At 38.9% G+C, this 25,382-nt stretch overlaps 1 protein-coding gene across 1 annotated transcript in view; it reads right to left on the bottom strand.

Moving 5' to 3' along the window:
• Positions 1–25,382, bottom strand: part of LRBA (LPS responsive beige-like anchor protein) — a 752,417-nt gene that overhangs the window by 568,232 nt on the left and 158,803 nt on the right. Inside the window, exons 21-24 of the mRNA XM_045295806.1 lie at positions 4,828–5,874; positions 2,881–3,059; positions 1,933–2,086; positions 1,321–1,501 (exon numbers count right to left, since the gene is read on the bottom strand). Of these exons, the coding sequence (XP_045151741.1) occupies positions 1,321–1,501; positions 1,933–2,086; positions 2,881–3,059; positions 4,828–5,874 (1,561 nt within the window). The remainder of the gene's footprint in view (positions 1–1,320; positions 1,502–1,932; positions 2,087–2,880; positions 3,060–4,827; positions 5,875–25,382) is intronic.

The raw sequence follows: 25,382 nt of genomic DNA, 5'->3' as shown, positions 1-25,382 counted from the left end.
GCTTTAAACAATTGATGTATGTATGGATTGTGATAAGAGTTGTATGAACCGCCAATAAAATGACTGAAAAAAAATATTCAGATTCCAACGTCATAAATGACAGCTTTGAAGTATTGGGTTAGTTTGCTACAAAGTAATACCCGATTCACTGTATGAAGATCAGCAATAAATGGCAGTGGTCAATAAAGGATAACCTTTGCTATGTTGCACTCACCAATTTGATTTTTATCTTAAAATCTGACAGACTCTTTATAAACTACTGCAAGAAATGTTATGCATCATCCTAAGTCTAAAAGTACTCTGAATACGTTTTGAACAAAAATAGAAATTGCATCCAAAAGGTATACCTCAGTTTATGTAGCTGATAATCTAAACTATGATATGGAATACGATTTAACTAACTTGATTTTATAATTGTGATGTTTACATTAGCGCCTAATTTCTCATCTATTTTCACATAGCCATGGTACCTACTCATTTAGCTTCCAATTCATTGTTGCCTTCCTTTTCTGAATTTATTAAGAAAATTAATGAATAAAGTCTCAGTTTTACAACTGTCTCAAAAATCTTCTATAAAGAGAATGAATTTTCCCTTCCTTCACATATTTTTACTTTCAGCTAAAAAGGGGGAAAAAACTGCTTCCAAATGAGGAGCTAATAGTTACAAGAAAGAAAATATGTTCTCAAAATGACTGTGGTGATGATTACACAACTCTCTTTAATATGATTAACCACTGAACTGTATGCAAATTATGTCAATAAACTGTTATAAATTGTAAGAGTCATTTGAGCCCCTAATAAAACGATTAAAAATAATAATCTAATTAAATTAAAAAATAAAGAAAAAAAAAAAAGGAAAAACTGGCTTCTGGTTTAACAAATTAACGCAGTCATCTAAATGAAGTTTGTGCTTAAATGCTGCCAGTTTACAATCTTGCTACTCAAGTGTGTTTGGAAACATCTATCTTCTGGAATGTCTTCAAAAACCATAATTTTCAGCTCTACTAAAGACCAACAGTATCGAATCTAGATTTTAACCAAATCTTAAGTGATTCATATGCACCTTAGAGCAGGGAAGGGAAGGGAAGAAGGAGGACCAGACCACCTTAGTAGGTTTTTCAAATCCCAGGTCTTTTTCCTCTACCAAACTTGACAACTGCTGCAGCATGGTGCAGAACAGTCCTTCACTCTTTGCAGGTTAAAAAGTTGTCACATGCAGATTTCCTAGCACGCTGGTTTTCCCGCCAATCGGAACAATGATAATTTAAAACTCAGTATGTCTGGATGACACATATAGGTCTAATAAGTGGAACAGCTCACCTAGGCGGAGACACTGCCGCAAAATCCCTCCAGATGACATGTTTTTTTCAGCTTCAATTTCAGTGAAGCCAAGAGAACTTGCAAATATGAGCACATCCACAAGACTGATTAGCCTCTGCAAAAAGGTCACAGAGGCTTCTATCGAAAGGCCTTGAGTAGGCTCAATATTCTCCAGTTCATGCTGTAAGAAATAAAATTTCACATGTATATCTGTGGCCTGATAAAAATTTAATTAAAAAATTTAATTTTACCCAATACATATCCCAACTTTCTAAATTTTACAAAAAGCCAGACTTGCAAAACTCTAGCTCAACACATTTACTTGTCATTTCATCTTATGAAATACAAAATTTTAGAAACATAAAGTTAAAACACCATCAGTCATATCCTTCAATAGCTGATATATTCTTAGGGCAATTAACATTCTTCTTACTCTGTTTACTAATTGAATAGATTCTAAAGTCCATTCAGGTAACTGTAAAAAAAAAGTCTGTGGCTTTGGATTTAGAGACCCCATGATGCATAATAACTACTCATTCAAGCTGTCATCACTAGCATGCATAAGCCTCGTGTTTTCACAGCAGTTTCCTATCGTAAATACCAAGTCCTTACTGTCGCAGATGTAGCCACTGAAAGCAATGGCAGTATGCCCCCACAAGCCATGACCATATTGTCCATCACTTGAGAGATGAGATGAATTGTGTTGTGCACAAAGATGACATTATCACTGCTGTTCACGAAGTCCATAACTGTCTTTGTTGAATGGCTGTCCAAAGACAAACGATGGTTACTGATGAAGCGAAAGAAAGGAAATCACAGCTTACGTACTTGAGGGAAGGGAAGACAAGAAGATGCCTGTGCTTTACCTTAAAAGCTGAAGAAAGACAACGATGCAGACATTTTGGGGGATGTACTTCTTCACAGAAAGTACACCATAACAGTGGTTACTATTCATGCCCTCCTGCATTGCTAACACATAAATTCTATTAACATTACACCTGATATAAAAATGTGAAGTAAATCAGACATACTCTGAGAAGCCATGCATCCACAATTAAAGGGTGCATAGAGCCAAATATGCTATTCTAAATTCCTATCATTTCTTTTGGAAATGCCATAAAATAAGAGTATACAAATACATATAAATAAATTGGGTACTTATAAAATCACAAATTAAATAATGAAGTGTAATTCTGAAATACACTTTTATGCACTAGAGTCTTGTATACATAAATTCCAGTTGTTTTTCAGTATTTCCAATAATAAAGCCACTCAGTAAGCTTACCTCTCTGGAAAATCCCACACTTAACAATAATCTTTAGAAAATCTTCAGCAATAAAAAAAAATGTACATCTCTAGGTATCAAGTTTTTTATAATCTAGACAGAATTTCTTATAATAGAAAACAAACATTAATTTAATAAAACTCAACCCCAGAAACAATTTATAGTCTACTCTTAACCAAATTCCAAATTAAGAATAGAATGTGAACTATATGAATTTCTTTTGAAATTAATACTAAAGTTTATACACATCATCCACAAGAAATATATGAACAAACCTTCTCCACATCTGTATATCTGTTTCTATTGAAAACAAAAGATCAGTGAGCAAACGCTGATGCATTTGAGACCACTTGAAATCAGGAATACGAAACACAGTCGATCTGGAATCCCTCCTGTGTCCAGAAGCTACATCAGAGGCTACACTTTGGCCTGGCTGTTCCTGTTGTCTTGACATCTAATATGGAGAAATTTAAGTAGTAATAAATTCCACTTCAAACAAAGCTGTTAGTAAAATAATTCAGTAGTTTCTATACATATCAGCTAACAAGCACATTTTAAGGCAGTACAGTGACCCGTCCCGCAGGTCATCAAACAACATGGATACCTGAAGAAGGGACCGAGAATGATGAGGGGCAAGAGACTCGAGAAATGGAGGCAAGACAGGAGTCTGATCAAGCCTCGTTTATTGAGCAGAAGGCAAAGGCCTAAACACCTAATGGTGGGCGGGTAACATTACATCATATGCTAATAAAGTGTAACAGGTAGTATCCAATAATCACGCAGCTACCAAATATGGAAGAAATGGCAGGCATCAGTCTTCAAACAGGTCCACATGCAAATGAGGTGCACTTGGATGCCTGGCAGAGGTGTCCAATGAGCATGGCGGCTGCCTGCCACCGAGCACCAATCATCACAAAGGTCAAACTCAGGCAGGACAATAGGCCAGGGAACATCTGGGAAGGGGAGCTTAAAGACACCGGACGGCGCAGGCCATGGGCTGAGGGACGTGCAGACTCCCACAGTACAGAATTATTGAAAATTCATCAATGAGGAGTAATATTCATGTTTTAATACATTTAAAGCAAAGTTACCAAACAGGGAGGGTAAAGGGAGAATGGGTAGGAAAGAGGGAACCGATTACAAGGAACTATATGCGACCTCCTCCCTGGGGGACAGACAACTGAAAAGTGGGTGAAGGGAGATGTCGGACAGGGCAAGATATGACAAAATACCAATTTATAAACTATCAAGGGCTCATGAGGGAGGGGGGAGCGGGGAGGGAGGGGAAAAATGAGGACCTAATGTTGGGGGTTTAAGTGGAGAGAAAATGTTTTGAGAATGATGTACAAATGCGCTTTACACAATTGATGTGTGTATGGATTGCGATAACAGTTGTATGAGCCCCTAATAAAATGTTAAAAAAAAAAAATAAAGCAAAGTTACCAAAAAATGCTAAACTACCTCAATTCAATAATTATCTTGGAACCATATCAGTATCACCACCAGACAATGTGGCATGAAGAATCAAGGTTCAAGAAGTTATTCATCTTGCGTATTAGCATTTTTAAAAAGGGAGTACCTAGATTATAAAGTCATTAAAATGAAGAACCAACAAAAAATAAGGAAAATACAATGAAGAACAAAGAAATAAATAAAAGAGGGGAGAGTGGGTCAGAATAGAAAAAATGGCGAATGACAACATGCAACCAGTCATTGAGCCTAAAGAGGACTTCGACATACTGAGAGAGAAGATGCCACCTGAAACTTTAGCACAGGCACCTGCCTCTTACACAGTAAACCAGCCACAAGGAGGGATTTAAAACCCCATCTTTTGTAAACAGCATCATAAAATGGCAGGAGGTCTTAGAGAAAAGCAGTCCTGGATTTTGCTGGAAAACTAATGCGCCAACTAAGTATTACAAGGCTAGTCAAATGAGGGAACAAACGAAAAGTATTTCCAATACTTCCTTTCTAAGGGAAACCCGTGCCCATCGTGAAACATGACCCAGGCTGTGATGGGCAAATAAAAAGAAGGTTGCACCTCATGAAATCTTAGACAATGTCAAACCCTGTGCTTGATGCTTGAAATTTAATCATTACATTGCATTTAAGTAATTGAGGACAGCCTATAAACCAATTCCAAAATAAAATCAAGCACATATACACTTGCTGCACTTTATTTAACTCTTTTTTGCACACACATTTCAAGAACAAATAATCACCTCAAGTACGGGCCGATGAGGTTGCGATGCCTCCATGCTTGTGTTGGCCTTCAATTCCAGCTTCTCGGTATCTGTAGCGATGCTGGAGACATCCAACTTGGCAATCTTCTGCTCAGAAGTAGGTGGAGATTCTAAACTAGTAGCATGACTATCAATAATGGATTCGGTTTCTTCAGCAAGATCAGTCGCTTTCTTCTCTTCCTCCTGCAGCTGAACAACATCTGATTGCACAGCTGTTTGGGAAGCAGGAGTTTCTGGTAAGGGAGCTGACAATTCCGATGCCGTCACAGTTGAGAGTCCTGAATCTTCACAATTTTGAGTTCCAGCTTCAGTTTGCTTTTCAGGAACGGGTTCTTCTTCTGGAATTAGTTTGCAGTCCTTACTGGGCAGATCCCGGGCTTCGCTGGTTTCTGACGCAGATGCAGGCAAACCCCCGTCTTGGAGCTCAGTAGGTAAACTGGTTTCCTCAGGAGGACTGCCTTCTATCTTTAGTTCCACATAATCATCATCCTCCTCTTCGTCTACTGTAGACTTATCCAATAATTCTGGCACCTCTGACGCGTCCTCTTCTGAAGGTGAGCTGAAGGAGGCTGTTACTTCACTGATGGTCATGGTGTCTTTACCAGTTGTTTGCAAAGAATCAGAGGGAACAGCGACAGCTTCCATGAATTCAGAAGATACTCCTAAAACATCTGCATTCACGGTCTTATTTGCCGGTGTGACTTCCTCCAGTAATTCTTGGTTTTCTTGCCCAGTCTTGCTTTCTTCATTAGATGTATTATGTGGTCCGAGTTCAATGTTGGATGCTGAGTTTACCAAGCATGCCTCCTCACCGTGTGAGTTGTCATCATCATTTCTGATGATACTAGATGAGACAGGAGAGTCCTTGGTATCTGATGGCCAGGACCCTTCTGAAGCATGATCCATGCTAATATCAGGAAGTGCTCGGACTGGACTTGAAGAACATGGTTTTACTTCTTTGCCAGCGTTTCCCTGGTGCTCCCTAAATATATTGGCAAGGTTTTCTTTGTGTATTTCAAAAGTGACCTATATTGGGGGGAAAATGTTAAAATCGGTTAGAATATCCATTAAAAATATACAAAAGGAAATACAAAATATTTTCAACACTTTTACATACACATGATCTATATAATGCAATCAAACTTAATTCACCTACCAATGCTCATTTCAGTAAAGTGACAAAAACTCAACCACACCAAAAACACAGTTATGAGAAGGCATCAAAAGTTTGTGGAAAACTCCCATTATCTTTCAGTTCTATTTCCCACAAACTTATAGAAGCCTCTTTATATTTACTAAATACTTAAAAATAAAAAGAAGATGCTTTTCTTTATACTTTACACTAGTCTATATAATTTGTACAGTCCTACAGGGTCACTATGAGTTGGAACTGACTTGACAGAAGTGAGGATTCTTGGGGTCAGTAGCTAAAAGGCTACGTCTTTGTCCACAAACATAGAAACAACCCCAACATAGGTCTTACTGCAGGCAAGCAATACACTTAGTGCTTCAGTGCTTTAGTGCTATTCTTCTACCTCTTTGCTGGTGCACCAAAGTTTACACAAACCTACCATCAATCACATTGTTTGGTCACATGAGAATCTTGCAAACTGTTCTATAGGGAAGTAATGGCCTTTCACATAAAATACATTGAGTAAACAACGCAGGATAATAATAATAATCACAAGATGGGCTACCTAGAAACCTAAGTTCTCCATTTTCAAGAAATAGGACAATAATTTAACATGAATGAACACCCAAATACAACTCACAATACACTATGTCAGAATACGATAAAGTACACACGCCCCTCCCCCTGCTCCAAATAAGTGCTGAATTCCTGGTCCTTGTATTCATGAAAGTAATCCTATTTGGAAGGAGTTCTCTTTATAATGTTAATGAGGTCATATCAGTATAAGGTGGATCCTAAACCTACTTAGTTCTTATCAAAAGATCTGACATGTACACAGACACCCACACCTAGGGGAAGAAAGGCAGATACACAGAGCAGATGCACCCACTGTCTCAGGAGTTGCAAAGATGACTGACAACTTAAGACCAAAAAGGACCTCTCCCTGGAACAAAGTCTGATTCAGATTTCTAGTCCCCAGAAATGTAAGAAAATGGATATTTCTTAAAGCGCCCTTGTGTAACTAAGATATGGGTAACTTAGATACAGGTTTACTGAGAGTATGATCATAGTCATGTGCAAATGAATAAGAACTGACTGCATATAAATAATAGGGAGAGCGGAGACATTTGGTGAAAACAATCACAAATGCATATGGAAAGTACGCTAGCTTTTTGAGCTAGCTTTCCAAAGTAGAGAGTGACACAGCCATTGAAAACCACCTGAGGAACCGTGTGGGTAAAAACGAACAATGTGAGGTGTTAGCATGCAAGATGAAAAACACAACTTTCCTCCAGTTCCTAAATGCCTCCCCCTCCCCTACCCCCACCATCAGGATCCAAATTCTACCTTGCAAGTCTGGCTAGACCAGAGGATGTACACTGGTACAGATAGGAACTGGAAACACAGGGAATCCAGGGTGGATGATCCCTTCAGGACCAGTGGTGTGAGTGGCGAAACAGGGAGGGTAGAGGGAGAGTGGGTTGGAAAGAGGGAACCGATTACAAGGATCTACATGTGACCTCCTCCCTGGGGGACGGACAACAGAAAAGTGGGTGAAGGGAGACGTCGGACAGGGCAAGATATGACAAAATAACAATTTATAAATTATCAAGGGCTCATGAAGGAGGGGGGAGTGGGGAGGGAGGGGAAAAAAAGAGGACCTGATGCAAGGGGCTTAAGTGGAGAGCAAATGTTTTGAGAATGATGAGGGCAATGGATGTACAAATGTGCTTTACACAATTGGTGTATGTATGGATTGTGATAAGAGTTGTATGAGCCCCTAATAAAAGGATTTTTTTTAAACTGACTACAGAAGAGGTAAGTAAACAAATGAGCTTCTCAAGAGGAGGAAGAGGAGGAGGAGGAAGCACTGAATAGTTAAAAAAAAAAAAACGCAAGAAAAAAATAAGACTGCCCATGACTAAAATTGAAACTACAGTAAGCAGAAACTGGTAAGTATTGGAATACAAGTGAGTATGCTTAGCAAATTCTAAGATGAGGGAGCGAAATACTTCTGCTCTCTTGATTCCACCTTATCTAAGAGGGGCTTCAAAAAACATGCAAAAATCAATGCATTTGAGTTACTGTGCTGGCAAAGAATATTGAAAGTTCCGAGGTTTGCCAGAAGTACAAATAAATCAATCCTGGAAGAATCCTTGGAAGTGATGACAGCAGGACTTGGTCTCACATACTTTGGGTATGTTATTAGGAAAGACCAGTCCCTAGAGAAGGGAATTCACTGCAAAGCTGGCAAAAAGGAGAAGCACACCCGATGAGATGTACTCACACAGCGACTGCAACGATGGACCTGCGAGAGGGTACAGGACCGGGCAGCGTTTCGTTCCACGGTGCGCAGAGCGGCTGCGAGTTGGAACCTATCTGGCAGCACCTAACCATACGGCGGTCCGCTACCATGTGTCAGCTTGTTGTACGTGGCGGTTTATATGCTGCAAAGATTCTGGAAGCTCTGCCACCGGTATTCAAATTCCAGCAGAGGCACCCACAGTGGACAGATTTGAGTGTAGCTTCCAAACTAACGGAAAGCAAGGGAAAAAAGACATACTTCCAAAAACGAACCGCTGAAAATCCTGTGGACAACACAAGAGAATGCTGTCCTAGTGTGCTGGGAAATGAGCACGTCTAGCTTGAAAGACACTCAAGAACACTCAGCAGGACCACAGGGGCTAGAGCAGACCACCAATCCTGAAGGAGGCACAGGACTCGGCCACCTTTCATTCCGTTGTCCTTGGAGCCAACTCGATGGTAACTAACAGCAACATAGAGTACTAGATCAGCTAAGCAAAATGTCTAGAATACTTCTTGTTCCCATAGTGTCCAGTCAATTGAACAGAAGTGACATTGCCTACCGGAGTTTAAACAATGTGAGGAACTCTCTTAGATGCCCATATCCACTCAGTGCCAATGTGGTTGTTGTTGCTTATCTTCAGAAGGTACGTTTTTGCTATCACAATGTATCTCTTACAGATTTGTTTTCATTACCCTCTTCATAGTCTTGAAATCTCTTGATTTTAGAAAATTGCTTTAAAGATGAAATATCATTCCATACAATACATTTCCTTGTCATCTTCTAGATGTATTTATGACCAGCAGACTAACTTTCAACTGGTGATCTAAAATTTGATGGCTGTACATACATATGCATTTCAAGTCAAAGCAAAGTGCACTTTCATAGAATCGATTCTGAAAATGGCATACGGACTACTTTATAAATTTTCCTTCTGTGCTCTGCACGGGTAGTCAAATCATGTTCTAAATATTGCTCTACCTTCCCTAAGCACATCAAATTATTAAGCTTGGTCTAAAAACTGCATTAAAAATTCTTCAATGGGGGGACAGACAACTGAAAAGTGGGTGAAGGGAGACGTCGGACAGGGCAAGATATGACAAAATACCCATTTATAAACTATCAAGGGCTCATGAGGGAGGGGGGAGCGGGGAGGGAGGGGAAAAATGAGGACCTAATGTCGGGGGTTTAAATGGAGAGAAAATGTTTTGAGAAACGATGTACAAATGCGCTTTACACAATTGATGTGTGTATGGATTGCAGTAACAGTTGTATGAGCCCCTAATAAAATGTTAAAAAAGAGGAAAAAAAAATTCTTCAATGTTCTGACTTGGTTCACTTTTAAATTTCCCTAAATTTTACATAATTAGTCTAAAAGCTGACTGGCAATACACTATTATCACTGTTATCTTTTTTGAGGCTGTTTTCCTTCAGGTATTTGTTACTTTAAAACTGATAATTCCCAATTAATTACCAGATATTGTTCTAAATTACCCAGTTAAAAGAGTAGTCATTAATCTCCACAATCATTTGATAGCTAATCTATAACTGTTTGTAAGGTTTGGAAAGCACTTCTATAAAGTACTAGTTAAAGATGCTCATGAGCTAATAACATTTCTCTCGACATTTATTTCCCCTTAATTGCCATTCAAATTTGACATTTAGGAGATTAAAAGTGAGTGCAATACTTCAAGAAATTAACATTATCTTCTCAATCTATATGTAAAATTTTTCACCTATAAAAATTTAAACTTCAAAAATAATGTTAGGCAATGTTCAGTAACTGACTTTGTTTTTAAGCAAATACATCTCTTTCATTGTATTTTTTTTCCTAATGAAATACTGACTGAATATGATATGTTAACTTACAGCTCCTAGAATACCAAAATTTCCCAGTTTATAAATAAGGCATATTTTAAAATAGCTGAATCTTCCTATATGAGATATCAAGGAGCATAGTTAAAATTATTACACCGCAAAACAGAAAGAATTAAAGGCTCTGATCCAACGGTTTTCAACATTAGTATAAAGTATAAAGTAATAGATAAAAACAGGTAAATATCCTTATTGAGTTGTCTTATACAAATCACTATTTTTATCTATTACTTTATACTTAATAAATCTGTGACTGTTAGTGACGTGTATAAGACAGTTCAGTAAAGATATTTACCTGACAGTCACAAAGCTAAGTAGTCTAGTACAAGTCCAAGCTCCTAAATGAGTTTTTTGAGACAGCCTCACTGAGGAACTACCCCAAAGAAAGGCGTATGCTACTTTACGGAAACTTAAGAAAGTTATAAAAATAATGTAAACCCAACAACAAAGGGAGCAATCATATAGGGGAAAAAAAGTTGCATACACAATCATACATGCGTTGCACTTTTTTAAAATGTAAGAATTAAATAGTCACACAGTTAAAATGCAAAGCATTACATAGTGAAAAGTCTCCTTCCCACCACTGTGTTCCATTTGCGTCGTTCACCCCAGCAAACACTGGCAACAAGTTATTGACTTCTTATGTGTTCTCCTCCGGGGCTATTTTTGTACATATACACACAAATATAAAATTTTAGTTTACCAACAAACACTCACTACACAAGCTGTTCTGCACATTCTTATCACTTAATAGATCATGGAGATTTTTCCAAACTCATTCATTTAACCAACAAAGAACACCAGTGTTCTATCAACAATGTTTAGGGAATTAATACAGCAGTTATGCATAGAAACCACTGCCCTTCTGAATTTTATTTCCTATTGGAAAAATAGGTAATACTCTATGATGTCGGTTTCCGCGGTAGTAAACCTTTACAGGAGTAGAACGTCTCACCGTCCTCTCACAGAGGAGCTGACGGTCCAAACTGCTTGTTAGCCTGCAGTTAGCAGCCCCACGCATGCCCACTCCACCACCAGGCTCTGCGTCGCAAATGAGCAAAGACAGAAACAGAGAGCGGAGAGAGAGGAAGAGAAATCTACCTAGGGAAGACCTACATAAAAAGAGGGAGAAAGCAAATTACATAAACATCATCAAAATGAAAAACTTGTGAATCAAAGGACAAAGAGATAACCTGTGAACTAGAAGGAAAAAAATTTAAACCATGTTTGATACGGTTTCATATGCGAAACTTATAATGAACCCTACAACTTTTCAACATCAAGATTAGTAACCCAATCGAAAAATGAAGCATTAAAGACAAATCTACCATATAACCCATAATTCCAATCCTATTTAACTGTATCACATATACCATCATTCCAATCCTAACTACCTAAGTATATCCAAAAGAATGAAAAGAACGAAAACAGAAACCTACAAAGCAACTTTCATTGCAGCATGATTTGCAATAGCCCAAAGATGCAAACCTAACTTTCTCTCAAGAGATAAGCAATAAACACTATATGGTGTATGTGTGTATATATATATATGCAATGGAATAGTGCTCAGTTATAAAGAGAAATGAAATCCTGATACATACAACAATATAGATGAACTTTAAAAACATCATGCTAAGTCGGTCAGTCAGACAAACAATGTATGGTCCCGCTTACATAAATCTGCACATGTACAGAGAGTGAAGTTTAACGGGGCAAAAGGGAGGAGGGGAGAAAAAGCCACTGCTTGGGAACACTGCGGGGGAAATACTATGAGAAAGGATAATGGTGTCGCTTCACAATGAGTCAGTTGCAGAACACAATCTTCACTGATGTTTACATGAAAAACTAATAAACTGGTAAAAATGTGTATATATATATATATATGTGGCTGCACATATATAAAGGTTTTTCAATTACAGGTCAAGATACACATATGGTATAATGTACAAAGCAATTTATACTCAAAGGTCTTAAAGTTCAATTTTAAATATGTTTTAAAAATTTTTTCCCATCCGTTTTTATGAACAGAATTTTGGAGAAATCCAGAACACAAAAAGTAAACACATAAATTAATCCTCCCAAGAATTTAAAGTGTCTAATATGCAAATGTTACAAAAAGTTGGAGCCTTTGTTCTAATGTTCATCTTCTTTGGGAAGCAAGATGAGTAAATAATAAAAAACAGACTTCCTTCTTTCATGTCGTGATTTTGAGCAACACTTCCATATTAATATCCAGTGAGGACATAATTTATGAACAGGCCTGCCAAATGCTAATCTTGTTTTTGTTTCTTTAATCTCTAACATACCACACTAGCACAGGCAAATATTCTAGAATTTCAGCAAAGTTATTCAAAAGGGAATAAAACACATTCTGCCCTCAAATTCCTTCACAAACACAAACCAAACTCACTGTCATGGCGTCAATTCCAACTCATAGTGACCATGTGGGGTTTGTTTCCAAGACGTTAAAAAGATCGTGACGGAGAAAGCCTTGTCTTTGCCTGCAGAGCTCCTGGTGGTTTTGAAGTGCTGAACTCATGGTTAGCAGTCCAACTGTCACCATTCTGCAGCCAGGGCTCCCTCAAATTCCTTCCAGAAACCCAAACCAAATGTACCGCCATGGAGTCCAGTTCTACTCACTGCGACCCTACAGGGCAGGGTAGAGCTGCCCTTGTGGGTTTCCAAGACTGTTACTTTTTGTGGAATTAGAAAGCCTCATCTTTCTCCTGAGGAGGAGCTGGTGGTTTCAAACTGCTAACCTTGCAGTTAACAGCCCAACAGGAAGCCACCAAGGCTCCTTTCAAATTCCTTAAGGCACTAGAATTTCCATTTAGTTGATAGTTGCTGGGCAATTTTCCAATGTGCTTAAAAATCCACATGTAATAAGATACTAAATAAAGTTCATTTGGATAGGCAATTTTTTCCCCTTGAAACATCTGTAGTGTTAAATGCTATACTAAATGCTTACTGTATGCCACACGCCATTCTAAATAAATATTGACACATGAAAGTCATACAATGTATCTGTTTAAATGTGTTTCTAGCCTTTGAAGAGGTTTATTCCAGTTGAGTCCTCTGCTGAAAACTTGCCTTTCTACCCCAGATATATGTATGTAGAAGCTGCTTCAGTTTATCTGGGATAGAAAGACAAATTCTCACCAGAGGGTAGAACGAGAGTAAACCTGTGTTAAGCCCTGGTTTACCCTCTCACACTATGCAGCCATTAAAACTTACACAGACACTTCGTGATCACACAGGCTGATATGTTGTTCCATGTGGGCTTTGTTGCTTCTGAGCTAGATGGCCGCTTGTTTACCTTCAAGCTTGTAAGACCCCAGACGCTATATCTTTTGATAGCCGGGCACCATCAGCTTTCTTCACCACATTTGCTTATTCACCCGCTTTGTATTCAGCGGTTGTGTCGGGAAGGTGAGCATCCTAGAATGCCAATTTAATAGAAGAAAGTATTCTTGCATTGAGGGAGTACTTGAGTGGAGGCCCAACGGATCACTGAAGACAAATGGGTGCATAAGCAAATGTGGCGAAGAAAGCTGATGGTGCCCGGCTATCAAAAAGTATAGTGTCTGGGGTCTTAAAGGCTTGAAGGTAATCAAGTGGCCATCAAGCTGAGAAGCAACAAAGCCCACATGGAAGAAGCACACCAGCCTATGCAACCACGAGGTGTCAAAGAGATCAGGTATAAGGCATCATCAGAACAAAAAATCTTACCATAGTGAATGATGGGGGGAGTGCAGAGTGGAGAACCAAAGCCCATTAGTAGGCCACTGGAGATCCCCTTGCAGAGGGGTCTCGGGGAGGAGATGAACCAGTCAGGGTGTGATGTAACAACGACGAGAAATACAACTTTCCTCTAATTCCTAAATGTTTCCTCCCCGCTCCCACTACCATGACTAGAATTCGACCTTGCAAGGCTGGCTAGACCAGAGAATGTACACTGGTACAGATAGGAACTGAAAATACAGGGAATCCAGGGCGGATGAGCCCTACAGGACCAGTGGTGTTAGTGGCGAAACAGGGAGAGTGGAGGGAGAGAGGGAAGAGGAAGGAGGAAACCGATTACAAGGGACTGTATGTAATCTCCTCCCTGGGGGACGTTGGACAGGGCAAGATATGACAAAATACCCATTTATAAACTATCAAGGGCTCATGAGAGAGGGGGGAGCGGGGAGGGAGGGGAAAAATGAGGACCTAATGTCGGGGGTTTAAGTGGTGAGAAAATGCTTTGAGAATGAAGTACAAATGCGCTTTACACAATTGATGTGTGTATGGATTGTGATAAGAGTTGTATGAGCCCCTAATAAAATGTTTAAAAAAAAAAAAACTTACACAGAACCAGATCACTAAGTGTAATAAGAGTGCAAATAACAAAAATGATATTTTTGTAAGAGTTACATACACGTATGTGAATATATTAATATGCAGAAGGGGAAACTGAAACGTCTAGTTAATAGTTTTATGTAGGTATGTGGATAATGACTGATTTTTGGTTTTATGTGTATCCCTATATGTACTTTTTTAAAGTTCTAAATTTCCTGTTCAAGTACATACTTCAAAAACAAACTCATAATCTGATCAAAATACTTTTAAATCCAGAATATTTTAACAATTAAGTAAAAATTAAAATGATACACTCTAAAAATCTACGTATCATAAAATTTTTGTTAGTCTTGAAGTTTGTTTGTAAAATCTAATAGATTTTATTTTAATGTTACCATATAGCTACCTCCCCTACACAAATACACACACATTTCATACATAGGCACATATATGGATGGCTTTCAGAAGGAGACTCATTTTATATGTTAAGTTTTTATAATACTTTCAAAAATCAAATGGAAAATTTTGGAGGAAAAAAAAAAGATTTCCACATTCTTTATGCTGAGTTCCATTCAACATAACGGCACTTGTTCTAATATAAGATGATTGATATTTATATTTAAATTATCAGATTGCTAAGATTAAGTAAAAACAAAGTATTTTAGGTTACTCAAAGTAATTAAATACTTTACCCAATGAGTAATTCTTGGTTTTAGAGTAGGTCGGTATACACTTATTATTAAGTCCCAAATTTCCTGTTCCAAGTGTACATATAATTGGTGGGGGGGGGGGGATTTTTTGGTGATTTTAATGACATAGGTGTCTTAATGTACCATTTCTGCTGTAACACATTACTAGTGGCTTAACAAATTATTAAAGGCTTAAAACAACAAAATCATATTGTATTTGGAATTCAAGTTGAACAGCCTTGGCTTATTTTGTATTGTGGGTCAATGATCCATTGTACCGCATGGCAATATGGATCCTGATGAAACACAGCATCTAAAAGTTTTAAATGTATTTGTTTAGGTAGAGGTTTCTTTTGGACAATTCTTGTACTCAGAACATTTTAAATGTCTTTATTGAAATTTCAATTAAAATGAAGCATACGAGCACGTCAAGTGAAAACTAATTATTTTAATCAAGATAATGTACACTCAAAAAAGAGGGAGGGAGGAAGAAAAGATAAATAGGTAAAATTCTAGACTACAAACACAACAATAAAATTTTGTTTTACAGAGATTACTCTTAACAGGTATACATCTCCAACCCTGAGACCCAAGTAACCAAGACAGTGCAGTTATCCTAGAAGAGCCCATTACAGCTTCTAAAACTTAGTTCAGTTGTTGGAAGAGAGGATACAATGACAAACAGCTTCCTTGCTACGAAGGTGGCAGGAAATCTATCAAACTGGACAATAAAATTGCAATTGAGTTTCTCTGGCTTTTTATAGCAGCTGCATATATCCTGATGTAACTCTGCAAAAGCTATCCGATTCTGCAACATTAGTTCTTTACACACTAGTTCTTTATCCAATACCTTGTGATATTGAGATTTTAAATGGATAAAATTATAAAAAAGATAAGCATCATTCTAGTAGCACATGCATGAAATTATTTTAAAAGCTTTACAATGAATATTTTGAGCCCCCCCACCCCAAATTCAACAATTCAGCAGAATTTTATTTGTGTATTGGGGGCTCTTACAGCTCTTATCACAATCCATACATATATCCATTGTGTCAAACACATCTGTACATATGTTGTCATCAGCTTTTTGAAAACATTTTCTTTCTACTTAAACCCTTGGTATCTGCTAATTTTTCCCTCCCCCCCTCCCTCCCTCATGTCCCCTTGATAATTTATAAATTATTCTTTTTTTTCCTGTCTTACACCAACCGTTGTCTCCTTTCACACACTTTTCTGCTGTCCATCCCCCTGGAAGGGGGGCCATACATCAATTATTCGATCATTGTGATTGGTTCCCCCTTACCCTCCCCCTTCCCTTACCCTCCTAGTATCGCTGCTCCCCTTATGGGTCCTGAGGGGCTTATCCGTCCTGAATTCCCTGTGTTGCGAGCTCTTATCTGTACCAGTATACACGTTCTGGTCTAGCCAGATTTTTAAAATAGAATTGGAGTCAGGATAGTCAGGGTAGTAGGGTGGGGATTGGGAGACATTAAAGAATTAGAGGAAGGTTATATGTTTCATCAGTGCTATGCTGCACCCAGACCGGCTCGTCTCTTCCTTGTGGCCCTTCTGACAGGAGGTGTCTAAATGACTACTGATGAGCTTTGAGTCTCCACTCTGCCCTCCCCCTCATTCCCATTGATATGATTTTTGTTTTGTGTTGGGTCTTTGATGCCTGAAATCTGATTCCATCAACACCACATGATCACACAGGGTGGTGTGCGGCTTCCACATGGGCTTTGTTGCTTCTCAGCTAGATGGCCACTTTTAAATCTTCAAGCCTTTAAGACCCCAGATGCTCTATCTTTTGATAGCCGGGCACCATCAAAATTCACCACAGCAGAATTTTTAACAACATGGTACAAACTGTTCACCTACTTACAGAAACACCTCAGCTCCATTGAAAATTCTATTACATAATGATCTAAAGAGCCTGCTTTGTTGGTGCTGTAGGCTAGGCATTGGATTGCTAACTTGAAGATTAGGAGTTCAAGCCCACCAGCCTCACTGCAGGAGAAAGATGAGGCTGTCTGCTCCTGTAACAATTTAAGGGCTCAGAAACCCTAAATAGGGCCATCTAATTCAGAATGGACTCATTAGCACTGGTTTATTTGGGGCAGGGTAACCCTCAGAGCCTACGTTGTCCAGTTTTATGTTTAAAATACAGATCAAGATTTTAAAACATTGGCAACATATGTAAAAATGTGCTTGATACAACTGATGTGTGGATTGTTATAAGAGCTGTGTGAGCCCACTAAAGTGATTTTTTTAAAAGGATTTTCAAACTGCAAAATATGAATATAATAGTATTCATATAAAGCTTATGAAAAAGAAAAGTTTCTTAATCAACAAAGAAAATACACACGCAATAAAACTAAGAGATCTCAAACACTGAAATGGAAAGTACAAACCACAAGAACTTGTCGTTTCAAATTTGCCTTCTCCCTTTCACAAAGTTAGGTAAAGTGTTAGTTTTGTTTGTTAAATACTTTAACACACAAAAGTGATAGGTTTAGTTCTAGTCAGCTAATTTAGTCAGACTTTATTCCATCTTTGAAATGAAATCCTAAATCTCATACAAACAATAGGTCAAACACTGGTTCTTGGCCAAAATGAGGCACAAGAGACCTCTCGTTAAAGCAATATTTTCTTTGTAAAGATTTTAAGATCTGTTTAAAGCCCTAAGTCACTAAAGGAAAATACATATTAACTAAACTATATGCATACATAAAACCTAAAGCTTACTTTAACTTTCTTGTGAATAAACTGAGTATAAGAATTACTGATTTCAGATCTTATGAGATGGTGGCTTATAATTTTTCCTTTACCATTCTCCAAACCAAACATATGCTCTTAGAAGGAGGGGAAAGTATTTTTATTTTACAGTGGGAAAAAAATATTAAGGCATCTTCAACTAAGTGTTCATATTTAATTTATTTAGAATTCCCTATTTCCATAATACTTTGTATTGAACACATTATATTTTACAAGTACTGCCCAGGTTACAAACTTCTGACTGATAGATAACTTTTCCTTGCCCTTTAATATTGTGAATTTGCTCTTACTTTTAAACAATTAAACCAGCATCTATTCTCTACAATTTCTTCATCACCCTTTCACTTGCTGCATACACAGCTTTTAAATCACTGAAAAGCCTTTTAAAAAGTATTTTCTTGCCCTAACTCACCCACTCTTTCAAGTGGACTCTGACTCAAAGCAACCAGAGAGGGCAGAGCAGAATTGTTCCTTCGGGTTTCTGAGACTGTAACCTTTCCAGGGGCAGAAGGGCAGCTCCCATGAAGCAGCTGATGGGCTTGAACCCTGGCTTCCACAGTGGCACCACCATGGCGCCTTCCTGCCTGGAACATTAAATAAGAACACTGTGCACCGATTTCAACTCCTCTGCAAATTCCAAACCAACTCTGCTGCTGTCGAGTCCATTCAGACTCAGAAAGACCCTATCGAACAAATCAGAGCTGCACAGTACGGTTTACAAATGAACCTAGTGGCACTGCGCTGTTAGTTTCAAGGTCAGAGGTTCAAATCCCCCAGCTATACTGCAAGAGAAAATTGAGGTTTTCTGCTCCTGTTAAGATTTGTTGTCCTGGAAAAAAACTATATAAGGTCACTATGAATCCGAATCAACTCAAAAGCTGTAATTCTTTACAGGAGGGGACGGCCTTCTTTTTTCCCGGAGTAGGAGGTGTGCTCTAACTGCTGACTTTGCAGCTAGCACATTAACCACTGTGCCAGGGGTCTCTCTACAAATCCCACGTAAGCACACAGGAACAAATCGCATTAGTCACTGCCTGTATTACACATATCATGACAGCTTATTTTGAAGGGAAAATGGGAGAATGTTCTGAAAGTTAACAAAATAATTCCCTGTAAACTGTGTCAGAGGAGCTCTCAAAATTTAATGTGCATAATCATTACTTGTTTTTAATCTTTGAGAATACGGACTTCTGGAAAACTCCCCATAAGACTATGTCTGAGAGAGAAGCCAGCAATCTGCAGTCTGGTGTACATCTTGAACCGCAGGGTTATGCTGTGCATGATGCTGGCACAGGTGCATCAAGGAGATCACCAGCTCCACCCCCGATCCTGGATCAAAGGAGACTGCAGAGCTAAGGCGCACACAGGGTGCCATGGTGCTCCAGGACTGGTCAACCAGGAAGCCCAAAACAATTATAGGATCATTTTTTCTGCTCTCTCCCACAGTAAATACTTCGCATTAGAACAAGGCACAGTTCCACAGGTGATATGAGCAAGTATAAAACCTTCCACCCATGGGGAGCGGATGCCAAGGGCTCAAGTACAAAGAAAATGTTCTGAGAGTGATGATGACAACAAATGTACAAATGTGCTTGACACAATGGATGGAAGGATGGATGGATGGATGGATGGATGGATGGATGGATGGATGGATGGATGGGTGGATGGACTGTAATAGAGTTGCATGAGCCCCCAATAAAATTATTTTAAAAAAAGAAAAGGAAACCTTCCACCCTTGCTGATGAGAACTCAGATTTTAATGGTCAAGATCACACATGAGGAGAGTCAACTTCTAATGAGGAATATAATGAGAATGATATTACAGAACTACATGTGACAAAGGTCTACCTATCTTTGCTATAGCACACATGACTGTTCATTTCACAAAGGTGACCCCCACCCCATCAAACAAAAAAAAGGCAGCATGTTTTGTCCCTCCCTGACACCACCTCGGTGCCCTTGCTAATGTGTATCCCCATCACCCAGTCTCAGCATGTGCAGATATTATTTACCCTTCCGGTTTGCAGTCTAGTGATATTTGTTCCACAAATGTTCCTGATCCCCTCAGGTCCCAGCTGGCCTTCTTTTCACCGTGTGCTTCTCTTCTATGGAATTAATAGCACTCTACCTTGCTTACTCATTGGGCTGCTGTCAGCAATTCAAAACCACAAGCTGCTCCGGGGACCAGAGGCTTTTTACTTCCATGAAGAGGCAGTTCTACTTGTCCTACAGAGCCCTGTGAGTCAGCATCAACTCAATGGGAGCAAGCTTGGTTTCGCTTTGGACCTTGTATTTTAGTTATTTTTATACATATATTAGGTCCTATGTTAGAAAATAATTCCCTTCAGGATAAAACCTGTTCCTGATTTATCTTTCACTGCAACTAGAAGGCACAAAATAGAAGACAAGCACAAGAAGAAGAGTCAAAGGATAACAAGGACAAGATGGAGAAGAGGAGAAAATGGGTGGGCAGCTCGAGTGAGACGTAGCCACGCAGTGACAGAAATTACAGAGACAGTGGAAGCAACAAAAAACCAGAAAGATGCAAAGACAGGGCCAAACAGAGACGCGCCAAGGGAAGTACAGACAGTGAAGAGAGAAATGGTTAATGGACAGGGAGAAGCCCAGAGAGAGAGAAAGAGTGAAGGGAAGAGCAGAGAGAGAGAGAGATAGGAAAGGAGATAACTGGCCAAAGAGGAAGAGAGACGGGCAGGTAAAGAGGGAAAGTTATCTAGGCAGTGGCGGGGGGTACAGACTGCCACAGGGCAGTGTAGAACTGCCCAGGGTTCCCAAAGCTGCAATCTTTACTGAAGTGGAGCACCACGTCTTTCCTCTGTGAAATCACAGGAACCACCAACAGTTCACAGCCGAGCACTTAACCACCGTGCCACTAGGGCTCCTCGTATGGAGGAACTATAGCATACAGCATATAAATTACTGTTAACTTAATAAATTCCTCAGTTGCCACGGAGTCAATTCTGACTCACAGCGAACCCATGTGTGTCAGAGTAGGTACTGGCTCCGTAGGATCTTCAATAGTGGATTTTCATAAGTAGATCATCAGGCCTTTCTTCCGAAGAACCTCTTGGCAGACTCGAACCTTCAAATTTCCCTTTAGCAGGAAAGCGTGCTAGGCATTCGTACCACCCAGCTTCCCAAATAAGTCTAACAGAAAGTAAAACCACAGGAAAGAGACTATTGCAAATATTCACATGAAAAGTATTCTGAGAACGTATAAAGAACCATAAATCATAATGCAAAAAATATTTGCAATAATAAATCTGTCAGTATCATGGGTTAAGAGGATTAAGCAACAGTTATGACCTTGCACTGCGACTTTTAGTTATAAAGAAGTGCCTTTTCAAATGGAGGCTATTCTAATTAGTGTGCCACTGAATCAATGTATCAGGTCATCACCAGCATGACCACCCAACAAGGAAACCATCAGTGTTACACTACATACACAGAGTTCAGTGACAGTAGTATTGCTTCATGAAATCTGTTTTAGTTGTGTGTGTGTGTATCTAGTCACAATGCATTCTTATTATGAATCACAATTTCCTACGAAGACTGAACAAATCACTACAGTGAGTATGAAAGAAACAAAGTTACATGTCACAATAAAAAAGAACCGCAAAAACCAACAAAAAGTTGCCTGGAGAAAAATCACACACACACACATAATACAAACAGACTAGTAACTAAATATACATCTTTATAGTCATAAATGTTTAAAAACTCAAAAGTATTCAAGAGATTACTTATCCCAAGCTCTCTATTTTTTAGGTAAATAACTCAGAGACTACGCTATATGTACCTTTTGACTTTCTAAGGCAACCTCTAAGCTCTCTGGTCTCAAGACACTTAGCAATATAAAAAAATACTGGTTTCCCAACCCCTAAGCCTTTTGGTTATATGGACTACATGTATCGATATTATAATGCTAGAAACTAAAATGGAAAATTCCTAATAGCATTTATTAATTCATTTAATATTAATAATCCAATTACATATTAATATAAAAACATTTTTAAAGAACTATTAAAAAAGAAAATAGTAAAAAAAGTACTATTATTTCACATTTTTTCCAAATTTTTTTGAAAAGCGTGAGAAGACAGTTGTATTCTCCCATCTGCTCTATATTTAATTGATGGTATTACGCTTTAGTTGAAGCATCTAAAGGTACCTCACCCTCACACCAATATGTAGCCTAGAAAGGAAGACACAGGTAGAATACCTGAGCTATTCAGAGGACACCTTAAAAAGTACTCTCTAAGGTTAGATTCATGTAGTCATCAGTCCTAAGGATTTGAACACACGAATGTACACACCCTGGAAGCCCAACTCTGCGCTGCAGGCAACTCTGACTCACAGCGACCTTACAGGACGCAGTAAACTGCTCCAGTGTTTCCGAGACTATTAATCTGTATGGGAGCAGACAGCTTCATCTTTCTCCCACGGGATGGCTGGTGGGTTTTAACTGCTGACTTCGAGGTTAGCAGCCCAATACTTAGCCAACAGTGCCACAGGAGCACTTAATTGACAGAAAAATCTAGCTCATATTGGCACTTTCCTGACCAAGAATCAGTCTATCAAGTTATCAATCTGTCTTCCTCTCTTTTTCTCCCTCCCCCTTCCCTTCTCTCTGAAATCCAATTTAAATATCTATGAAGCTCACAGTCAACCAAATTTTCCTAAGGGTATTTTATAAAGGAAGAAAATATTGGCAGGAAATCAGTCCAGATTGTAGAAGCTACAATAAATGCCAGAAGACTTGAGCATCAGCACAAAATCAAAGAGATTAAACCCAGGTAGCAAACATTTTCTACAAAAAGCAAATAGTAACTATTGTAGGCTTTCTAGCCTCTCTAACCACCACTCAATGCTGTTCTTTTTTTGATGCTGTTCTTTTAGATAAAAAGCAGCTATAGTAAATATATAAAGGACTCTAACAAAACTTTATTGACACAAAAACACCAAAGGCCAGCTTGATTCTTAAGCAACAGTTAAGCAAACACTTGCTTCGGCAAAAGTTATCATCGTTAGCAATGCAGTTTGTAAAACAAAGCCAGTTTGTAAAATCAGATCTTTCCGTATTTCCCACTAGGATTTATTCAAACATAAACTTCTAACATGACTGATGATGAAACTCATGATTCTTCCAACATGAGTGGTGACGACAGAATCCATTCAGATGCTCCCTGAAAGGTTAGGGCTCTCCAGTCATCAAAAGACATCTTGGGCGTGGCACTCTGAAAACTGGACAGGGATGCCCAGGAAACAAACAAGCTCATGCCGCGGAGGCTATTCTGACCTCATGACCCGATGGGACCAAGTTGAAGGACCGTGTGAGTTTTCAGGTTGTAATCTTCACGAGAGCAGAAAGCCTCATCTATCTCCAACAGAGCCCCTGGTGGGTATAAACTGCTGACCTTGTGGCACAAACTACACCTCCAGGGCTCCTGGTGTGGGGATACAATCCTACCATCTTAGTAAGACAATCACCTATGCGTGGATATGCAGGCCCTCAAGCAGAACAGCAGGGAAGAGGAACAGGACCACACCCACGAATGTATGTTTGAAAGAGGCCATTTCTACATATGTATTCAAATCTATCTATGAATGTGGCAGAGCACATAGCTATAAAAACTTCTTATCCACAACCAAACATCTTGGTCTCTGGCCCTAGGAGCACAGAGAACTCATGAGCAATATTCTGCATACTACTTAATGGTAGACAAGGGTTCTTAAAAGTTTATGACCGACCATCTTAAGATGCAACTATTAATTTCTTCCCACTAAAAGCAAGTAAGGATGAAGAAAACAAAGGTGTAAAGGAACAATTAGTACAAAGGACTAATGGACTATATATGTGAACTTCAGCCTCCAAGCCTTTCAGACCACACGAACTAGATGGTGCCTAGCTATCACTACTGATTATTCTGAAAGGAATTCTATGAGAAGGTTCTAAAGAGAATGAGAAGAAAATATGGAGCAAAATTTAAAATTAAGAAAATTGTAAAGACTGTATTTAATACAGACTGGGAGAACCCTGGAAACTAGGACTTTTTAGGCCCCCTTCAAGCCTGGAACTAAACTCAGCTACATGGCTCAACTTTTAGCCAAATGTCAGACAGACCTATATGGCAACACTTCCACCAGGGCAGAATTCACTCCTTAGAACAATCAACCACAGCAGCTCTAAACGCCAGCATTTGTCCAAGGATAGAGCTCAAAGTCAGGAAGAGACAGGAAGGAGAGAAAGATGGAAACAAACACAGGAGGAAGGGGGAAGTGTGCTGTTAAACCTATGTATATTGTTACATGGAAAACTAATTTGTTCTGTAAACTGTCACTAAAACAACAATTAAAAAGAAAACTTTATGAAACACAGTTCTACTCTGACACACGTGGGGTCTCCATGAGCCTGAATCAATTCAATGGCAATCAGTTTGTTTTCTTCCACTCTAAGATATCCATCCTTAAGGAGCCCTGGTGGCGCCGTCCAGTAAGTATTAGCTGGCTAACCGCAAGGTTGGTAGTCCAAATCCACCATCCACTCCACAGGAGAAAGATGAGGCTGTTCACTCCCATAAAGAGACTCTATGAGGTTACAATGAATTTGAAGATGACAACGGGTTTTGGTTAGATGTCCTTACAGTTGTTATTTCTGGGCCCTAAAAATAATCCCTTTGATTATCAGTAGAGCGCCACAGAGACTCTTTAAAATATCTTTTAGCCTTACAATAGTTTTCCTCTCGAGGGAAAACACTCCACCCAAAGTCACTGCCATCAATTGTAACTCAGAGCCGCCTCACAGGCTGCACAGAACTGCTCCTTAAGGTTTCCAAGACTAACTACTAAGGAAACAGGCGGCCTCATCTTTCTCCAAAGGAACAGCTGGTTGAGAGGAAGCAAAATACTACTCTCAAAATATTACTCTCCAGTACTAAAAGGGTACTCCAGGAAACACCTAAGTGCACACATCCTCAAGGAGTAGGGCAAGTATTTCCAATCCAATAATAAGAGATCCCAGAGTAGCCACTGTAACATTCAGAATATCATAAATCTATCTCTTTTGTTCTTAACTTTTTTTCTAGTAAAATCAAGGAAAGCAAAAAGAGAAAACAACATTTTTATTACTTCTGCATAAGGAAAGAACTCTTTCAAAAAATACAAAAGGCAGACACTATAAATGAAACAACAGTTTGCTATATTCAAGTTAGCTGCAAGGGGCAAGGAATGGCAGACAAAGCAATTCAGAAAGAGAGCCCAACTTCCTAAATAGCAATAGGAACAATGTTCTTTAAAGTTTTCTTGTGTTAAGACCACTGTATTTTTTTAATATAAACAGTCTACATACATGTAACTATATAATTTCTATTTGCACAATGAATATTGGCTTTACTTAAAAATCATA

This window comes from Echinops telfairi, unplaced genomic scaffold (genome assembly GCF_000313985.2).
Source record: "Echinops telfairi isolate 266 unplaced genomic scaffold, ASM31398v2 ScPeMD7_5868;HRSCAF=6743_1, whole genome shotgun sequence".
Taxonomy (NCBI): domain Eukaryota; kingdom Metazoa; phylum Chordata; class Mammalia; order Afrosoricida; family Tenrecidae; genus Echinops; species Echinops telfairi.
The sequence above is the reverse complement of the archived record's forward strand: the minus strand, read 5'-3'. Positions and strand labels throughout refer to the sequence as shown.